General features: G+C 40.9%; 1 protein-coding gene and 1 long non-coding RNA gene across 2 annotated transcripts; one reads left to right on the top strand and one right to left on the bottom strand.

Moving 5' to 3' along the window:
- Window positions 1-5,940: 5,940 nt before the first annotated feature.
- Window positions 5,941-19,241, bottom strand: LOC144061582 (uncharacterized). Its single transcript, XM_077582151.1, has 26 exons — window positions 19,163-19,241; window positions 18,379-18,502; window positions 16,935-17,328; window positions 16,783-16,857; window positions 16,604-16,699; window positions 16,481-16,534; window positions 13,078-13,131; window positions 12,936-12,989; window positions 12,795-12,848; window positions 12,657-12,710; window positions 12,389-12,442; window positions 12,250-12,303; window positions 11,153-11,206; window positions 10,992-11,036; window positions 10,855-10,908; window positions 10,544-10,597; window positions 10,413-10,466; window positions 10,225-10,296; window positions 10,110-10,145; window positions 9,749-9,793; window positions 9,639-9,671; window positions 9,393-9,539; window positions 7,938-8,114; window positions 7,034-7,124; window positions 6,659-6,736; window positions 5,941-6,542 (listed from the first exon to the last, which is right to left on the bottom strand). The coding sequence occupies exons 1-26, from the start codon at window positions 19,239-19,241 to the stop codon at window positions 6,325-6,327; spliced, it is 2,304 nt and encodes a 767-aa protein (XP_077438277.1). The 3' UTR covers window positions 5,941-6,324.
- Window positions 18,272-20,514, top strand: LOC144061583 (uncharacterized). Its single transcript, XR_013296215.1, has 3 exons — window positions 18,272-18,416; window positions 19,906-20,155; window positions 20,254-20,514. It is a non-coding gene; the product is annotated as an uncharacterized LOC144061583 (long non-coding RNA).
- Window positions 20,515-21,150: the final 636 nt, after the last annotated feature.

Below are 21,150 nucleotides of genomic sequence, written 5' to 3'. Positions count from 1 at the left end.
ACGAGTGGAAAGAGAAGGCGATAAGGAGAGCATGAAACAGACAGCCCATCTCTGACTGTCCAGAAGGAAAATAATAGTAATGAGAGCAGTCTCCTTCCAAGTGTTGTGGGTTTGGAACTGCGGTTTGCTGAGGGCATAATCAGAGAACATGGACATTTCTAGAAGACAAGCATGAGATCAACCCACAAATTTTGAGTCTTTTTGCTGAATTGCACATGCATTGATCAGCATAAATGGCAAACAATTATGTTTATGGATGTATTATGCCTATACAGTTATTACTATGTACCCTATGATGAGTTATTATATTGATGAAGGTCGGTGTATCATTGATGTATTATGCTTATGCAGTTACTATGGATTGTATGACTGTATTATGATTATACAGTTAGTTACTGTCACATATGATGAGTTATGCTGACGAAGGTCGGGGGCATTATGTCATGGATATATTATGCTTATGCAGTTACTATGGATGTAATATATGTATTGTGCTTATACTCTTAGTTACTATGTCCCTTATGATGTTGTGTTATGCTTATGATGGTCAGGGGGTCATTGTGTTATGGATGTATTATGCATATGCAGTTGTTTATGCTTATGGAATTGCTATGTCCCTTAATAATGATAGTGATAATGCAATCATGATGATGTTTAGCCAAATTAACTCTTTGCTTGCCAAGTTTTGTAGTTACTATGTTCCCTGTGATGATAATGTGGCCAGTTGCTATGCAGTTGTTATGGTCCAATATTAGTTTCTCAAGTCACTCTTATTTTTTGAGATAGACCTTTATTCTGCCCTAGCGAGAGTTTCTGAGTGACACTTTAGTCAGTACGTCGAGATCCCTTAGCTGAAGTTCTTCTCAGCACGCTGAGATTTCTTCCATGGAAGCTGTCTTCCTTGAGTTCTGCATCCAGCCCTGCCCGCTGTAGTTTCTTTGTACTTTTGAGTTCTGCATTCAGCCCGATCAAGGTTTTTAGTAACGTTTTCTCCATCAAGTGCTTTCTTCGAGGCCATCTGAATCCAGCCCTGCTCTCTGTTGTTGCTATGTATTTGTATTGTCCTAATTCCGCACCTCACTCGACAAATACATTATAATGATGGGTATAATTTGAGAAAAAATTGCAATGCATTCCTTAAATGCCATTTCAATCTGTAAAACCGATTTTCTTGCAAGGGTAATTGATGTCAAAGACCCTCTGGCTTTTTTTTTTATTATTACTTTGGCTGGAATTGCAAGTGACACAATTCAGATTTTTGTTGAGCACTGATATGGGTCATGGCAGTATAAAGAGGAAAAAATGGTATCCAAGAACTGTATCAGATATCTGCCAAAGCGACAGCACCATAAACGGACAGATGAGCTCGACTATGTCAATGCAAGCCTGATGTCATGGCAATGAAACAATCAAGAACGTATATAGCCTGTGGAAAGTTAAATATGGTCTCAATATGGTACATCATGCATTAGTACATGCTGCCAACATTGGCCAGTGGAGTATTGCTGAGGTCAGCTAAATTTTAAAACATATTAGAAGAGGTCTGCTCAGCAGTGTGTAATATTTGTAGTATTTTGTTAGTTTACTTTGGCGTTGTTCCTGTGCAATGTTGACACTTGTGTAGTTGTGCCTTGGCGGAATCGGCTACAATTTCTAGATCCAGAGGTGCTTCTTGGGTAAAAACGGTGAGTCAAGTATTGCAACTCATTGCATCATAATTGAAAAGAATAATAAGTACAGTGCTTTAATTGGAATTATATGTATTGCATTGTCAGTCGTCTATCAAGACATGTATCACATCAGTCTATATTGCTATAGTCTATATTTCTATATTTCTGTCAAAAACTAAACAGTACTCTAGAGACTGCAGTGGCTTTCAGTCAGTAAAAGCCATTGTATAACATTCTTTATAAAGCCTAAACCATGAAATATATGAGAGAAAATTCAGATTCTTTGTAAATAGAGTAGTTATTGGTCCTTTTAAAGAAACAATTTTTTATTTATTTTTTTAAATCAACTTCTACATATGACATTTGATTTGTGTCATATTCGATACATCCTGTCACGGCTGGCGGTACTTGTGAACCTAAAAGTGGGGAGGCAGAACGAGGAGGCCCAGGTAAAGGCAAAAAACAAAAGGGCAGGCACAATGTGCCGACAGGAAAACAACAAAGTCCTAAATGCGAGCAAACTCAAATGTCAAGAGATGGGAGAAACCACAAAACGACAATGGACCGACACAGACTGGACAAACACCACAGACTAAGGCCCCATACAGACGTTCCTCAAACAAATCTCGTACACACAGAAGCATTTCAAGACTTGCGTATGTCCAAAAGAAGACGCTGAGGACGTTTAACGGCTGTAATGTATATGCCAAGTCTGGAATGGCGCTGTAGCGCAGACACAGGGAGTTAACGGAACGCGTAGGAAAAAAAACAGCAAAAAAGACTAACACTTTTTTTCAATCTACAGAACAAACATGGCTTTGCATGTATCACAACAACATGAAAAAGACGAACACAGGAGAAGTGACAATTCCAGGGCATTCAAGTACAACACTGCTTGTTGAACGTGTGAACAAAGAAGCAAAATATGTTGCTGCAAAAGCATAAGCAAACGAAGGAGGCTGCGCAAAACGACTACGACACGGCTATCGGCCATTGTTGTAGACAGACTGACGGTTCGCCTGCAGTCACGATTGGCGCATACGTCACCAATCTGTGACAATGCATCCTCATCGAGCTGCGACCATTACGTCATCAATGGAGGGGTATCCTGCTTATGGTGTCCAGGCGGACACGAAAGGGGCGCGTTTTCAAAACTTTACACTCTGGAGCCCGGTTTCAAAAGTGATCGGTTTCAAACTCCGAAACGCGTCATCGTTTGGAAGAAAGGCCAAAACGGTAAGAAACTTGTGAAGATACATTGAAACGGGCTCTCGTGTGGACGGGGCCTAAATACACCAACACTAATGAGACACACCTGGGGAACACAAAAGGCTCAGTGCACCGATTGGTCTCACACACACACACACACACACTGGGAAGGGAAGAAACACGTGGACGTGATCAGACATAACGAGACAAGGGGAGAAATCAGGAACACATGACAACCACCAACCACAGAGAAAAACAACAAACACACCCATAATTAACAAAACAAAACCTCTACAAAACCGAAACATAACATCACTCCCCCCAGTCACAGTCCCAAAGTCCAAGAAACAAAAAAACAGCACAAAAACAGAGGGGGGGCACGGAGGTAGAAACCCGGACCACCATCAGGGCCAGTCCATAGGGCGTCCTTGGAATCGGTCAGGGGGACGTCCTGTGCGCCAGACCAGAGGTGCCCAATGCCTCATAACCGCAGACGGCGGTTGCAACAGGATCCGCACCGCCAGATCGGGAGCAGGAGGCGGCCGCGGTTCTTGCGCCGCAGGACAAGGAGCAGGAGGCGGCCGCGGGGCTCGCACCGCCGGACTAGGAGTAGGAGGCGGCCGTAAGGTCGCAGGAAAAGCCATCAGCTGGATGATACTGCCCTCTAATGGATTATCCGTGCAATACATGTGTCAGATCATATACGTCAGGGTTTTAATGAGAAAAAATATTGTAATCATGAAATAGAGGGCTCAAAATGTCTTGTATTCAATATGATTTGCCGTTTGTGTGAACGAGAATGCTCGATCCCTCCTACCTGTCACATCAAACTTTGTCCTGTGACAAGACGAGGTGCTGGTGGTTGCCCAGCGTGTCCTGGTTGACCCCGAGTCTCAGCAGTCTCTGGTGGATTGCACAGGCAAATGCTGAGTGGGGGAGTGTAGCGTGGGAGTGTCAGATTTGCTGATGAAATATGCAGACATTCTGATGCCGTGTAATCATTTCTTTATAAAGACTGCAGGCTTCTGGTTCGCTACCTAATACAACACATGTCAAGGGTGTGCTATGATGTTAATTCTTTCTTCAAAGGGTCAGTCAATCAGACAACCACTGTAGATCACTGTTGGCATAACTCACCGCAGTCAAGTGTGGTCAGCTTTCCGATTCAAAACAGCACTGCAGGAAACTTTGAACGCATCAGTGCAAACAAGACAATAACAAACAACAATGGAGAATGAGGGCCTCGTAAATTTACGTTTTGGTATGTGGCTGTTGGCCATGGTAGAGACACTTCTGCCAATACTCAAAAAATATAAAACATGGGGTCCCACAGGAGTCCATAATGAGACCACTTCTATTGTTTCTGTATATCAATGACTTTAACTCTAACTCTAACAGTTTTGTCATTTTTTCTATGAATGTTCCAATGTTAAAGTCATAATTAATCAGTTTTTGCATCACCAATACAGTGTCAGTTTGGCACGGAGGTCCTTGTACCACTAGAAATAGTAATTGGTACTACCTGATATTGCCAGTGGAAAAAGAGGGAATACCGAGTAGCAGTGCTGCGTCATCGATTTCCTGGCAGAAGAAAAGAGGCCTTTGAGAAATAAACTGTTATGTTTTATGCTAAACCCCTTTCTGTGATCCACGTTGTGTGCAACGCTGAACACTGAAAGATGACTGAGAGTTTGATGAAACAAATCGTAACAACATGAGGTGGAAGATGACGGCTGAAGTCAACGAGATGCCGAGGAAACAAACGTGAGCCAGGAAAAGCCGCAGAGAAGAGTCTTGAAGTCATTCAGAAGTCTCAGTGAGGTCCCCCTTGGATATGCTGTTCCATTAGATGTGGGAAAGCAATTAATTTTTCATAAAAATACTGTAGTGATTGAAGCAGTTTTTGAAGAATCCTCAAGCAGGCAAAACCTGCTGCCAAGGCCTAGTCTATTGCAAAGCGCTCAGATAAACATTGCGACTTATACCCAAAGGAAAATGTGGGCTCCTTTCCAATCAAGCATTAGTTTTTTTGGGCTACCAAGTCAGCATTGGGACACAATCAGGTCAGGAATTTAAACAGTCGTATGCTTGAAGTCACAACCGTTTGTAACATTCTCCACATGGGGAACTGTTTCTGTTATTGTAATTACAGTCATCACTGCCGCAGCTTCTAAAGACAATGTATATTATTTACTGCACTGTTGACAGCTAAATTCACGCCGTAGCCGTTTGTTAAGTCAAACAAAATGTTGTGAAGTCAGACACGTGGTAACAACTTCCAAACTTTCTGTGAGAGAGAGAGAGAGTGTACATAGATCCAGGTTTGGGGAAATTAATATTTTAATTACTAGTATGAGACTGCTTCTGATGAAATTGCTCTGGCAATGCCTTCACAGTGATGTCGGAGGTTTACTAGAGAAAATGTGTGGACAGCTGTAGCAAAGGTGGTCCCTCTGCATGTTTACTTTACAGATTTAAAAAATACTGGTGCCTGTAGGTGTTCTAAGGTTCAGGGGCAAGATTAATGTAGCACATTTTTTCCGTCAGTGTTGCCATTTCTTCAGTAAGGAAAATAGCTATTGGCTGTCCAAAAAGTCGCTAAATGGTGTCATTGCCCAGATTGCATAATTGACCATTTTCATGTAATTGTAATGGACACTGTAGTAGAGAGGAATACCAAGACTTGTCGCTAGTTGCTTTTGACAACAACAACAAAAAACAGTCGCCAAGACGCTTTGAAAAGTCCCCAGATTTAGTGTGAAAGTCTCTACTGGCTTTAAGAAAATTTTAATCTTAAGAACAAGCTCAAAGAATCTATTAGCTAAGAATAAATCTGACAAAAATGTTTGAAGCTTTTTTTGTTTTTAACGATGACAAATGGTTTGAAATAATCAAATTGTATATGATAATCGCAATATTGATTGATGTGATTAGCTCATCACATAGTAAATAAATATCAATCTGATCATAATAGTCAAACATTTTTTGTTTGTTTTTATTATAAAGAATGAAATGGATCTTTATTGTCATTGTAAATTCACAAGTACAGAGCAACAAAATAGACTGAAGGCATAACCCATCCAAGAAAAATGAAAAACAATGACCAACAGAGGGAGACAGGGCGGAAAGGCCTGTCGGTACTCGTTTTCAGCACCCCGAGATCTTAGATAAGAAAAGAAGATGGTAGGAAGAGGGAGCAAAAGTCAGATTGTGAAATCTTTTAAATAAAATCAAATAAAGACTTCATTTTTATACATACACTATCATTCCATATTGGTGTGTTTGGGGTGTTATGTTATGGTCCAAAAAAATCTGAGCTTCAGCTACAAAGAATATTTACACACACAAAACAGTATTTTTATGACTGAAAACATATTAACATGAGAATGAATCCAATGCGTTTTGGTCCTTTCAATATTCAACTGTCCACCTTGACTCATTTCCATCACTGGCGGTTCCTCAACCTTCGCGGGGGTGCAGCCTGAGGAGCAACTTGAGGTGCAGGACTTGTAGAAGTGAGCAGAGCACATCCAGAGGTGAGGCAGACACCGGGGGGCCCTCTGAGACCCGCATGGCCCCTGATTCCAGACAGGCCTGTTTGTCCCCGCTCACCCGGCTTTCCTGGTTGTCCGTTAAAGACCCGGCCAGCTCGTCCACGTTGACCTGTGATTGACCCAAAAATAGAATTGAAATATTTCCGTTGATGTATTATTTTGGTAGATATCTTTAAACAAAAACATCATATTTAAAGTAAGTAAGCAACATTGTGAGATTTTTACCCATGATCCCCTGCTCTCCAGTGTAGCCAGGTAGGCCATGTCCCTTGGCTCCTTTATCACCTTGCTCTCCTCTGTCACCTTCACACACACACACACATTTCCATTTCTCAAAATACAGCAGACTGAGCAGAAGAATGACATTACCTGGAAATGCGCTGTTGAATAAAGTGCATGTGTGAGCCTGAGATCACTGTTAAATGAAACACCTTGTAAATATCCTTCAGTTTCATTGGCCTGGCTGGAAGGGGGGTGCCCCATTATGGCTTCTGACTGTAGCTAAAGCCTTAAGCGCATATATTACTGGAGTATATGTTGCGACTTTAATGATTCTATCCTACGCCATGGGTATAATCTGTCTGCGTTGTTTTTCCACACCTGGCCCTCCTTGCTGGCCCGAATCTCCGGCTTCACCATAAAATCCTGGCAGGCCAACTTCTCCAGGATCGCCGTTTCTTCCTGGATCACCCTGACAACATCATAAAAGGAAAAAATATAACATTCATCTTTAATATGTCGGTTCTGTCAACCTTAAATTATTTGGTTCTTCCATTTGTTCTGAACGGTTCTGCTCACATAAAAGCTGGTTTGCATGTCCCTATTGTACTGAGCAATATAGTGTATAGTCCAGCTATGTCCAAAATATGGTTCGGGGGCCATTAGTGGCCCATCATAAAATTTTAAGCAGCCCGCGGCATATACTAAAAATGACATTTTCTCCTAATAAGTTAGTTTTATAGATTGTAGAGCATTTCTAAATATATAAGATGCATATTAACAATTTACAATTAAACAAGTAACAACTAGTGTTAATTTCATCAACATAAATAATTTCGCCAACGCTCATTTTTCACCGGACTAAAACTTGACTAGACTAGACTAAAACCCTCATTAATAAACAATAACTGGGACTAAATCAATATCCATTTTCGTCAACTAATGAAGAAAAGACGAAAATGTACTTCACTTAATAAAAAATCATCGTGATAGAAGATGTGGCGGCACGTGCATCACCTCTGTGCATAACAATATGGAAAGGATTTGACGGCAGTTGAAATTCTCCAAAAAACATTCAACGCATACCAGGAGAGCACTGTGCGACTCTATTTGTCCTCATGTCGATGTGGAAATTCGGAATGTTTTCGTTGTTCGTTTTTCTGCCAACCACTGCAGCTGACTTACTCCAGACATTTGCAATGTGCGGGACAGAAAATGAACAACGTATGGAGAATAGCCCTGCTAGTGTGTTTAGGCTAAAGAAACGAAAACTGTTATAACTTACAGGAGGTCCAGGTGGGCCTTGCTGCCCAGGTGGACCGGGGGCCCCCATGGGAACGTCCCCATAGAGAGGACACACGGCGGCACACGTCCTCTTGATTGAGTTGGCAAAGGTGGACATCTGCTCCAGCACCACTTTCTTACAAACCTCGATCACATGTTGAGCCGGCAGCGTCGGACCCTGCGTAACGAATCATTAGCACATCCATCACTGGAAGTCGCCCAACTGTGGAACATGGAGGATGAATATTCCAGCAGAGAGCACGCTGAAGCGATGGCAGCATTTCAGAGGAAATCCCAGCGAGAAATGAAGCCAATGAGATTTCCCGAGACTCATTATGGATTTATGGACACACTGATTGATGAGACCTCATGCCTGGATAAGTCTTGACTAATGAGAAATGTTTGACAAATTGTTTTTTATTTTTTTTCCTCAAGAGTTTGACAAATTGTTCTTGACCACAATAGTTTTAACATTCTAGCTTCCCAAACAAGTGATGACGTGGGTTAGCCGACCACTGTGAGCAGATCTTGCCGATTACATCAAGTACAATACTGTAACCCTATCATGCTACATTTATGTACATAACTTTTCATTCATAAGAATGCAAAATCTGCCCCTTTCCCCCCATGGCGGGGCACAGAGAAAGCATGTGAGGAAAAACACCCAAGGGGACTCATCCACACTGTACAAGATGACAGCTCACAGCCACAGGGAGCGCTGCCATCCCACAGACTAAAAGCTGCAGAGCCTCCCACCAAGTCCCCCCGGTCCCCCATGAGAAGGTCAACCACCCCTCTCCGTGCTGAGGCCCCCCATGAGGAAACACTGGTGCTAAAAGCTTAAAGATAACAAAATAAAAAGCTAAAGCAAAGCTAAGAGTCAATACTAAAGCGAAACGACAATAAGTTACTGTAAAAAGAAACAGGCCTAAATTAAAGAGAGTAAAACAAATCATTTAAGGGAAGTCAACCATAAACATTTCCCGACATTGCTATCTTATATGTGACCTCAGTAGTCTAAACATTACATTCTGGTGAATATTCCATTTGACCACCTTCAGATATTGATAAAAACTGCTGGATTTTGCTGCTTAACTCATATGCCACTAACGCAATATTAACCAGAATACCGTATTTAGACTAGTGGGGCTGCATAGAACATATTGGTGTCATAATTTTAGGTGGGATTGACTTCCCTTTTAAAAGCTAAATTAAAAAGGTGTTTTAAGCCTCCTCTTAAAAATATCAACAGTCTCTGATGACCTGACGTCCACCAGCAGGCTAGAAACCGTTAAAAGGCCGGTGCCAGAGGACCTCAGGATCCGCAAGGGGTGATTTGACACAAATAAGACGGCCTAAGACAATTAAGACATTTAAACGTTAATAAAAAAAAACACTTGAAAAGTTCATCCTGAAACACACAAGGAGCCAATACAAGATAAAACAAAAAACTTACTGGGGGACCTGGGGGTCCCTGAAAGCCATCTGGTCCTCCTTCACCTCGCACTCCTTTGATTCCCACTGGACCCGAGCGTCCAGTCGCGCCCGCTGGGCCGCGCTTGCCTCGTCCTCCCTGAGGACCCGGCTGCCCTCTGTCTCCAACCTAGAGTGGATTGACATTACCAGCAGGGATGAGATCTAAAACGGGAATCCAGATCAAAACTTCACCGCAAGTGACAGGTAACTAGACAAGTCAACCCACCCTTCCTTTTGGTCCTTTGGCACCTTTTTGTGCCTGTAAGAGACAAAACAAACAAAAAATGTGAGGACGGACATAAGAGTAGGAAGAACAAAATAAGACGGAATATTTACCAGTTCGCCTTTGACTCCTTGAATTCCCGGGATTCCTGTGTCACCCTGTACAAGGAAATGGGAGGAACACACTGTATGTTGTGCCGTGAATACATTACTGTAATTTTTATTTCATGCATGCAGTGGTTTTGCAGTGATGTCAAATTGTGCTAGATCATACTAATATAATGTCATTCTCAAGTCGCGAAGGAAGGTAGCTAAAACGTTAATAATACGAAGATCGTATTAGAGGTGCAAGTGTACCTAATAATTTGGCCAGTGGGTCCATATCCTACCTCTTTTCACATGAAACATCTGCTTTGTTTATCTCAACAATCACAATTCAGCCATCTTATTTCCTGCGGTATATTGATGACAATACCTTGCTTCCTTGTTTTCCGGCCACTCCCACATGTCCCTATGAAGACAGGCCTTCATTAACTGACATTCTGTATACTAAAGAAACAAGCATTTAAAGTTAAGAGTTTTAAACTTACATTAGGTCCGGGTGGTCCAATAAATCCTGGTCTTCCTGGTTTCCCTGCAGAGCCTTTGTAACCTCTTAGACCCTCGAGAATAAAACATTTATTTAAACGACCTAAGGGACTGCTTCATTCTGTGTCCATTAATTCCCGTGAAAGTGGTAAATAGAACAAGATGACTTTCTTCCTTAAGTGCAACTTACAGTTCGACCTTGGGGGCCCATTTCTCCCGCTACTCCCAGGCTTCCTTTTTCCCCCTGTAAAGGACATACAATAAATGAACCAACCAAACTTTACGCAGTATTTTAACAATTCTCAACAACATCAGCTATACCTTTGTGCCAATTTGTCCAAGTTTTCCACGGTGGCCTTGTGGTCCTTGATAAGCCTGGAAAAAGAATCGCAATGATATAAATCTCAAGGCATCCTGTGGTAATGTAATATATTTAAAAACTTCCACTTCTTTATTGATTACATCACATTATTTCATCCTTCTTTTTTTTTTTACATTACACCAGATTTTTAGATTTAGAATTATTAATATTTGGCACCAGTGAGGATGATGCACCGTTCTTTCTTCCAAAAATATACAGGCATTATAACTTCTTTTGTCATTCCCTTTCATTAAGAAATAGTATACATTACCTCTATTCCAGGATCTCCATCTCTACCTGGTATTCCAGGATCTCCAAAAATGCCCTGAAGAAACGTTACTTTGATTTATTATTAAAAAGTAGTTGACTTTTTGTAGGAATAAATTATGTTTGTGTGGGTGTTGTCACCTTTTGTCCAATGGTGCCATCTTTACCACGAGGTCCCGTGACTCCCTTAAATTAGACAGTAAGTGTACTATATCTGTATTCAGGCTTCAAGATTATATTTATTTATTTATTTGAAGAAAAAAAGATTAAAATGAATGACAATTTTTGTGTGGTATACATACAGGCTTCCCCTTCTGTCCAGCAAACCCTCTCTCTCCTGGATCTCCTACAATGCCCTGTCAAAGATTTAATACCATAATAATAATAATAATAATAATGCATCAGATTTATATAGCGCTTTTCTAGACACTCAAAGACGCTTTACACTGGAATGGATACATTATTCACGCACTCACACATTCACACTGTGGTGGCGCTAAGCTACTAAAGTAGCCACAGCTGCCTGGGGCAGGCTGACAGAAGCGTGGCTGCCAGTGTGCGCCTACGGCCCCTCCGACCACCACCAAACATTCGCACCTTCCATACAATGTGAGTAGCATTGGAGGCAATGTGTGTGAAGTGACTTGCCCAAGGACACAACGACACATGACTTGGGGAGAGCGGGGATCGAACAGCCAAACTTCTGGTTACTGAAAGACTGTCTCGACCATTGTATTCCACTCAGCAGACGTATAGGTCATTATATTGTTGGTAAAGCGTCCATTTACTGGTTGTTGCTACAGCCACTTACTACAGTATACTGGTATCGTACGTTAGTTTAGCAATTTGAAGTAAGACATTTGGCACCAATTCAAATGAAGTCATGTGCCACATTTGACATTTTTTATGTTTTTGATTTAATTCTACTGGATATATACTGTTATACAGTATATATATCAAATGATGGCTAAGACTTGCTTTACAAGTAAGCTAGTAAATTAGCTTAGCAACATCTAGGATAGCCTAAGACATTTGATGCCGTAGAAAGAGAGGCAATGTGGCACATTTTTGTATGATACGTTTAAAAAAAAAAAGACACGCAACAAAAGACTAAGAAATACATTTATATGGGAATTATAGCATTGCTAAAACAACAATAGCCTATCAATAATTGATTTGTGCACATTGTCAGATAGCAACGTTTACTTATATTCTTATAGGAAAACCCAATGGTATTTCATGTGCATAAAATCATTTACTAACAATATATTAAAGTGGGTGAGTTTACAAGTAAGATTTTGAAGTGCTAATGGGCCTTTTTGTTGCATTTGAACCATGTCAGGATACCCATCCTAACGCTAAGCTAAACTACTTTGCCTTTTATGGATGAAGAACCCACCTGCTCTCCTCGCGGCCCAGGATTCCCTTCTGGACCGGTGCTCCCTTTCTCACCCTACAAAAATATCAAAACAATCATAACAAAATATCAATGTAGCTTTAAAAATTTTTTTTTACAAATAAACAGAAAATGTTTATACCTTTACTCCTTGAAACCCAGCAATCCCTTCATATCCTCTTTCGCCTTTTGAACCCTTTCAGGACAAACATAAATAAATAAATAAATAAATACATGTGATACACTATAGTAGGAGTTTTCAAACTTAGGATCGGGACCTGAAATGTTAAATTTTGGGGGAGGTTGGTAATTATTTGCTCACTCAATATTGGAGCTTTTGGATTCATATTTGTAGTAACAATGCGATCTTTATCATTATTTCATTCAAATTAGATGGCAGGTAAACTCACAATATCTCCCTGTCTCCCAGTCATTCCGATGTCTCCAGAAAGTCCACGAACACCCTTTAATTGCAGTCAAAGTGTCATCATAAGAATTAGAACTCAATGAAAACTGCAGTCAGCCATTCTTTAACTCCTTGAATTCACCTTGAAACCCGCTGCCCCTTTTAATCCCTTCAGCCCCTTCACACCTCGTTCTCCCTGTAAGGATGACATATTGGGTTTCATTGTGACATTGCATTAGTCTTGTCTTAGTGGAAAAGATGGTGTGAAATATAATTGCTTTACCGCAGAGCCCCAGAGACCTCTCATTCCTTTCTCGCCTTTGCTTCCGATCTCGCCCTGAGAATGATGTATGTGAACTATCATTAGCCACCCTGAAGAATCAAACGGAAGCGTAACTTGATAGGAGTGTGAAGACAGAACTTACCTTAGGGCCTGGCTCGCCCACGTTGCCATAGTCTCCTGTGTTTCCCCTGATGCCCTGCAAAACAAGTTGGCAGTGAATAATAATTAAATCCATTATATGTAACTATACAGTAAGTGCAAAGATGGAAGACTTCAGACTGCATAACTTTGTGAAACTCAATGAATTTCATTTTCTCATTAAAATAAAAACAGTGCATGACATTTTCTTCCCAAAATACATCACTTAAAAATCTGTATAAAAAAACAAACACCTATATGCACTGAAAGTACCATTTGTGCCATAATGTTATTGTTAATAAATGTAATGAGAGACCTGTGATTCAGAAATGGTAAAAACTAAAAAAAATAATATTTGTGTACACATGCAGTTCTGTGCAGAAGTGTCAAACTATTACAAGCTTTCTTTGCTTAAATGACTTTTCACATCTTGGCATGAAAGAATACATAAATAGCAGATATAAAATGTAACAACTACCTGACAAAAATAAGGCCGAACATTTGCGACATTAGTGAATGTTGATTTCCCGTTAGGGTTCATTCAAGATTGCAACATTCTATAAACGATGGCAAGCAGTTTATTGTTTTTTCTTGTCACAAGGAAATTTTGACAAAATTTCCTCGAGACAAGAAGAAATGTGAATACATTAGCAAACATTGCGACCTTGAATGTACACTGACGAGAAATCAACATTCGCTAGTGTCGTAAACGTTCGCCCCTCAGTGAGGATACGGGCAAGGGAGATTTTGGGAGAATACATGTCATTTCACCCTTTCATTGTTTCATCTAGGGTGAGTAAACCTTTGCCTACAACTACGTTTTAGTCACTTATATTAGTCACGTTAGTGGAAAATGGACACTAGAATATTCCACTGCACTACACGCACACCATAAATGCAAGTAAATTGAGCGCCCTTGTTTAGACAGATGTTAACCACCAAGGAAATGTGTTGCTCTATATCAACAAACAAAACCAGTACTTCATGTTGTCCGTTTATTTGAACATCTCATCATTTTATCAACGGTTAACCTCATAAATGGCCGACCGTACGGTAAAAGGCAAGACCTACAGCTTAACCGCATTTTTACGTTGGCAAAGCTCAGGCTAGCTAAAAAAATAAAAATAAAAAAGTAAGGGAAAAGGGGAAAAAAGACCACCCATAATAGTTCGTAAAATTTGTGCCAGGAAAGCGCCTCCTCAAGATGCAAGCAGGGAAAGAGATAAACATGTTGGGCTTCTGTGATTCAAGGCATTACAAAAGACAGATGTTTACTCTTAAATGACCTCCAGTTGAAAACTCAGTACGTGAGAATGTGGCATGAATGGGTCTGGAATCTTGTTCTGTAGGCCTGCATACTGTAAGTTTGTCCAGACAGTGCAGGGGATTTCCTTAAATATGTATCAAAAGCATGATCATGCATGCAAGTTCCCACCTAATGCCCCATTTATCATCATCTGAATACAACTCAACTTGTTTCTTCTTTTCCTTTTATCCAAACACAATCTTTGATTTTCGCGGAATCGTGGATCTCTCTCCAAATGTTAACTTTTCAAATAAAAAAAAGTTTCTGAGGTCTGCTCCAATTTTACAGCGGCTGCTCAGCATCAACGAGTCGGGAATTTAACAGTGTGCCGTTCCCCATGAGCAAAAGTAAGCGTGATGTGCCAAACTTCACACTCCACTAAGGCAGACATGGTCATTAGGGACTCTAGGGGGTCTTGGCCAATTGCCTTCTGTGTCTGGCCTTGGTGTATTCTCATGAGAATTTAGCAGGGAATTGCGCCAGACTCTAAGAACCAATGAGTGAGTGGCCCTTTTGTCAGCGTTGCCATGAATTATATAACATGATGACACACTTAAAAAGAACAATATGGGTGCTGCAGAAGTCCACAAACATGCTCAACATACAGTGAAAACACTGTGCCACGCTATATTTCCATCAGGCAATCTACTTATTATTGATATCAACCACAAACATTTTAAACCATAGCAGGATATAACTCAACAGATGGATTGGCGGTATTGGACAGAGGTGCGCATTTTACAAAATTTTGCTGGTCATTCATCATTCGTCAGCACCCTGAGCACCCTTCCGTCGTCAGTCTGTCATTTTTTTCAAGCCATTCCAAACTGTAATCATCAGTCCGTCATTCTATTTTAAACACATTTCTGTCATCACTTCGTCACCACTATTTTAGGACGGACTGAGGTGGGCATTCCATCAATCGTCAACAAAACGGGCATCCGTCAGGTCCGTCAGCACTTTAACCTGGTTAGTGACGATTAGATTGACGGACGAAAACCCACATCCGTCAGTGCTTAGTCTGTCTTTTTTTTTTTTTTTTTTTAAGGTTCTTCATTTGTCAGCAAAACCGGCATCTGTCTATGACAAAGTTATGGACAGTCCGTCAGTGCTGACGGAAAGCCCACCTCGGGTATACGACTATCATGGTGAAAAGAGATTGGAGCGAAAAGACGAAGCTCTCAACAAAGCTTTGGATCGTGATCAAATAGATTGCAGAGACAAGCAGCTGAAATTAGTTTCTTCCACAAGGTTCTGGGTTCACCCTTCCAGAGCATTGCAATCCGGGTACGATTCTCAGTATAGAGCTCACATCAAGAGGAGCCACTTGAGTCAACTTGGGAATCTACCGTATTTTGGACACCTCCCTGGTGAATGTTCTGTTCTTTCCAAACAGAAGGAGATACTGAGGTAGGACCCAGGGACAAAGCAAGCTAGTGAATGTTAGGGGATTCTGAAGAAATATGGTGTTATCAATTTGTGTAATTGAAACGGTGGAAGCCAAAATGATTATTTTTTTTATTTATTGGCTCCAGTTCCTGCCAACACCCTCGTTTAAGACATGCTGGCTGGTGGAACTAAAGGAAATACCTGTAGCAAAGTCAGGCAAGTCAAACTTATGCTACTGTGACTCAGACTTGAATAAGTGGAGGAAAATGAAAGGATGGATGGCAAAAAAAAAAATTGTGGCGTGGTTCTTGCGCATTAATGAAGGCAACTGAGTTCTCAATTTTTCATACAATTTCCTCCTAAATTCTTGAGTTCGGTAGTTTCCTCCAAAAGCACAACCCTCAGAAATCCTGTGATCACCTGCCAGTTTGTTGCTGTAGACCTTAGAAATAAGAAGAAATACATTATCACATCTGTGCACATCTGTTTTTATCTTTACTTCCACCCAAATGTATTACAGGGCAGGCATGAGCGTTTTATCTATGAGAGGAGTTCCAACATTTACTACCCAATAGTGCTCCTGGTTCCTGGTCTGTTTCCGTCCGACTGTACTATTTTCCACAGTTTCAGTGTCATCTTTTTTTTTAAATTGTAACCTACAGCCACCTACAGTCAGTTTAACTCTTTATTTGGCAGGTCTGCATTCATTTACCCAATTTCCTTGTCTTCCTCGATCACCGTCTCTTCCGGGAAGACCTCTGTGGCCCTGCACAAGAAATAATAAAAGGTCACCATGCTTCAACTCAATGGAGTCATGTTTCATGTGTAAATTCACCTGTGTTCCCGGACGTCCCTGGATGCCTGGCTGTCCATGCATGCATTTGCAAGATGCTCTTCCGGCTGTTAGACCGATTTCTGCATAGCCTCCACACTGCGGCAGCGAGAGATTGTTCCAAATGAGACTGATGAACAAGCAGAACAGCAAGAGCTGCAGAGTGAATGTGGACTCACCACCTTGGAGAGCTCGCAGCAGCCTTCGTTATAGGCCTTCTCTGGGTCACATGAAACATCCATCTGCTGGAGGTCCACCTAGCATGAAAATAAAATACAAGGACTTTCATTGTAAAGCCAGAGATCCAGTTCAAATATTTTTAAAAGAAGCTTACTGAGAAAGAAGGGTCTCTCACGGCCCGCTTGACAATGGAGGTGTACCCCTGGCGGATGACTGGCATTGGTTCATCAATGGTCTCCACGCTGACCTCCTCGCAATCTATCAGCAGCTTCACCTGGCTGCCTTTCACGCTCAGCGCCAACTTGTGCCACTCGCCGTCAAACAGCTTCCCCACACCATGGAAGGTTCTCAGCATCTGGCTACCACTGGGACTGATGTAGAAGAAGTCTAGCGAGAGGGTACCGCCCTGGAAACGCAAGCCCACTTGCTCCTGACCGTCCGGGCCGCTGACCTGCCACAGGTTCCACGATTTCTTAACCATGTCCTTTGTCAACTTAAAGGTTGCGATGACGGAGTAGTCGGAGGGAAGACCATCTGGATACACGTCTCTGTGGTGGGGGAGTCAGCATAGTAAAATCTAACAGCGCTTCCTGCTCAACCTTGCTAGCTGTTATTATACAACTCTGTTAAATCACGTCTGTATGAGGCTTTGTCTTTTTAGGGGCTAACACTCATCACTCTTTGTTCCTTCTCATGCGGCCTGTAAATTGACACCAAAGTCATAAAAGCAAAGCTTCTTAAGGCCCACACAGTTAACTGCTTGTGGTTACAACCTTGTTTGCAGTCATCTCTTAGCAAGTTTATATTCTGTCATAGAAAACATCCCATCTGTAGGTCGTATAGCTTAACCAAAATGATAGGAAGCGATTCCTTCTGGCCTAGTATGTGTCTGCTTCCAAACATACATTTAGCATGTTTTTCAGAACACAGCAGTGGTGAACAAAGAATCTTGGAATATTGGAGGACATAAAAAATGGCACTGTTTGTTGTATCCTGACCCCCAAAAATGGGAAAGGAAGGCTACCCTTTGAATTGAGACAACCTTCACAAGATATTGTGATGTCATTAGCTTTCAAATGTAGCCTTCAGAGGAGCACCCCTTTAGTTGGGACGCTCCTGTAGTGATAGTGTTGTGTCTTATATTGGCCCTTTGCTGCGGCACCTGGTTGGACATTCCTGGAACACCTAACAAAGGTCCAAGAAGTGTCCATAGCAGAAGTCTCTTCAAAGTGCATACTCCGGTTGGTAAGCTACCTACCGCCATAGGGCTAATCATTCGACTCTAATTTAACACTTTGCACCTGTCAGTAAGTATGTTCTCAAGCTGTCAAATATACTTATACTCTACTGCCACCTGCTGGTGGCCATTTTTGTAATAAAAATACCATTGCTTCAAGCGTTCTCTTCAGTTCAGAGGCTGCATCAAAGCCTTTTGTATGCTCTAGCATAAAAAAACATAAAAGAAACATAAATTGTACTCTTAATGATAGAATAACCCACCCAAGCGACATAGCATGCTACATTAGCACACTTCATTCGGCATTTACATGTTACAGGTTGGCTGCCATTCATGATTTTACCATAATAATCAAAGGTACCTCATGGTCTTCTGCAGATGGATGGCGGGGTTAACGCGGTAAGCTACCACCTCCGGGTCAGAGCCTTCCACTCTCTTCACTCCTCTCGACTCGGGCACACGAAACTCTTCCAGGAGATCGAAACCTCACAACACACACACACTTTATCAAATAAGCCCCAAGTGAAGAATTTCCTCCATAAAGGAGGTCACATCGGTGATGTCATGTATTTATCAGATACAGAATCAGCTCAGTGGATTAGTGGTAGAGTGTCTGCCCTGAGACTGGGAGGTTGTGGGTTCAGTCCGCAGCTGGGTCATGCCAAAGACTAAAAATTTGGGACTCATTTGCCTCCCTGCTAGACAATCAGCAATGAGGGTATGGAATTTGGGGGTTAGATCACCAAATGATTCCAGAGTGCGGCACTGCTGCTCACCGCTCCCCCAGGGGATGGGTCAAATGCAGAGAACGAATTTCACCCCACTTAGGTGGGTGTGACAATCAGTGGTACTTTAATTAAACACTTGAAAATTCACAGCTTATACCACATTCTACACCTTTCCTTTTGTAAGCACACTCCTAATTAGGTTTTAGTCATACTGTCAGTACTAAGTTGGCTAAGAAATTACATCTACATACATACATATACTGGTCAATAAAAAGACAAATACTGACATCTTTTGGACATTATCTGGTATGGCAGTGCTCCATTTAGAAGACTGAACTAATGTCTAATAGTGTTAGTGTTTTATGTATGCAATGGCAAACATTTAGTAGTCAAAGGGGGAAAAAAAGAAAAACTTACTTGGTAATGTTTGGCCTTGTGTGCATCCTAAGATGACAACAAGTGATGCAAACACCAGCATGGCTTTGTAGGCTGCCATATTCAGATTTGGAAAAGTCGCTCGACTATAAGTGCCTGAAGAGCAACAATTGAAGAATTAAAAAAATGAATAGATTAGATAGAAAATTTAGTTTGTACAGAAACTGTCAACTACAGACAGATACACATTCAGCAGGCCCAATTTTATCATACAAAGGCTGACCAGAAAAATAATGTCTTAATAATAATAATAATGAAATAATAATAATAATAATAATAATAATAATAATAATGAGGTCCGCTTAGAATGGTGCTGTATAATAATAATAATAATAATAATAATGAGAGTTTACTGTACAAGAGGAGTAAAAAAAACCTTAAAGCTCCCAGTATGACACAATGCAGTACCACACCACTTCAAATTCCCACTACAGTAATAATATATCTAGTTATACACCAATATGACAGTGACAATTAAAATTGAACTTAAAAAAAAATCTTTGTAAGGGTACACTATTTAATATAGCTCTTGCATTGGCTGTCATTAGAATGTGTAGGTGTGCATTTGCCTGTATTACATGTATATTCCTGTACTGTATTACTTAAATACGGAATACCCGTTACCATCATAAAAAAATAATTGAAAGATCAATAAGATAAGCTAATAACTCACATATTCCTCCAAGTGAAGATTTCTGGGGCTTGTGCGGATGGATGTATTCCAGGTCAGGCTGTGTGGTGATGTCCCGCTCTAAAGAGCCATCGTGGGCCACACTTTGAGCTCAACAGGAGGACCATTCAAAGTGGCAACTCGGGGGCTCAGACCAGCGCGACCCCTGTGCTCCGCTCCACCTTTGGTACCGACGGGATCGCCGTCTCTCATAGGCCAGTTAGACATGCAGTCACTAGAAGCAGACAAGACGCAAGCACTCTTGATACCATTGTGGAATTTTTAGAATTCATCTGAAATGAAAGGTCAGTTAAACAATTTCTTGACTTAAATCTTGTGTTCATACTTTTTAAAAACTCGCATAGTATTTTTTTTTTATTATTATTATTCTTTTCCCCCATAGAATTGGAATATATCGCTGCTTTAGAAGAGAGTTCACTGGGGCCAGTGTGTCAGCATCCGCACAGGTTAGCTGGGAGAAAGATGTAGTATGTCACAGCTAAACACAAGATGCTCTGCAAACATTCCACCTGGAGGAGACCACATCTTCGGCCTTCATAGCCACCCAGCAGGTCACACAGTGAACAAAAAATTATGAACATAAAATGCAAATGTTTAGGCCACTATCCACATTCCATTATCCTAACCCAACAAAGGGTTTGAGGCAAACAATAAAATGACTACATAATTTTGTGTGTTTAATCCCCCCCCCCCCCCCAATGCAAAGGGCTGTCTTGCATAAAAATCACCATTCAAGGACAGCACAAAACTGCTGAACAACAAATCAACATTATGTGCAAGAACTCATATTTTGTGCTTTTTTCCCCCCACAAAAATCTATTTGACTATTATTGAGGTACTGTACTGTACTGTACTGTACGATGTTTGTCCTGCATTTAATTCCAAATACACAAATATCAGGCCTACTCATGTTGTAGTATGGGGCAGTAGAAGAACCATTGTAAATGTGACTAAGACATGTCTGCCATCTAGTGGTCATTGGTGATATTACTATATATATATATTATTTTTTTTCATAATTTTTTTCCACTAGTGGTCATTGGTGATATTACTATATATATACATTTTTTTTTTTTCATTTATTTTTTTTCAATCAACAGGCCACCCGGAGTATGGTTGGGATTTATATACTCATTCACTGACAGCCCTTCTAGTTCCTGTATATATTTGGCATCCTCAGCTGTCAATGGCAGTGAGTGTTACTAAATTAAGAAATCAATGAAGAAAAACATGTCATTATTTATTAAATACTTTAAAAATATTAAATACAGTAATCCTA

This window comes from Vanacampus margaritifer, chromosome 12 (assembly GCF_051991255.1).
Source record: "Vanacampus margaritifer isolate UIUO_Vmar chromosome 12, RoL_Vmar_1.0, whole genome shotgun sequence".
Taxonomy (NCBI): Eukaryota; Metazoa; Chordata; class Actinopteri; order Syngnathiformes; family Syngnathidae; genus Vanacampus; species Vanacampus margaritifer.
Note: the sequence above shows the minus strand (reverse complement) of the source record. Positions and strands in the feature narration are given on the sequence as shown.

Bases quoted from the DNA above. Each gene is read 5' to 3' on its own strand.
- LOC144061582 (XM_077582151.1), bottom strand. From the start codon at position 19,241: ATGGCAGCCTACAAAGCCATGCTGGTGTTTGCATCACTTGTTGTCATC. The intron at 16,858-16,934 runs GTAAGCTTCTTT...TTTTCATGCTAG, and splicing joins TGAGAGACCCTTCTTTCTCA to GTGGACCTCCAGCAGATGGA. The intron at 8,115-9,392 runs GTAAGTTTTTTG...TTCGTTACGCAG, and splicing joins AGGGACCCCCAGGTCCCCCA to GGTCCGACGCTGCCGGCTCA.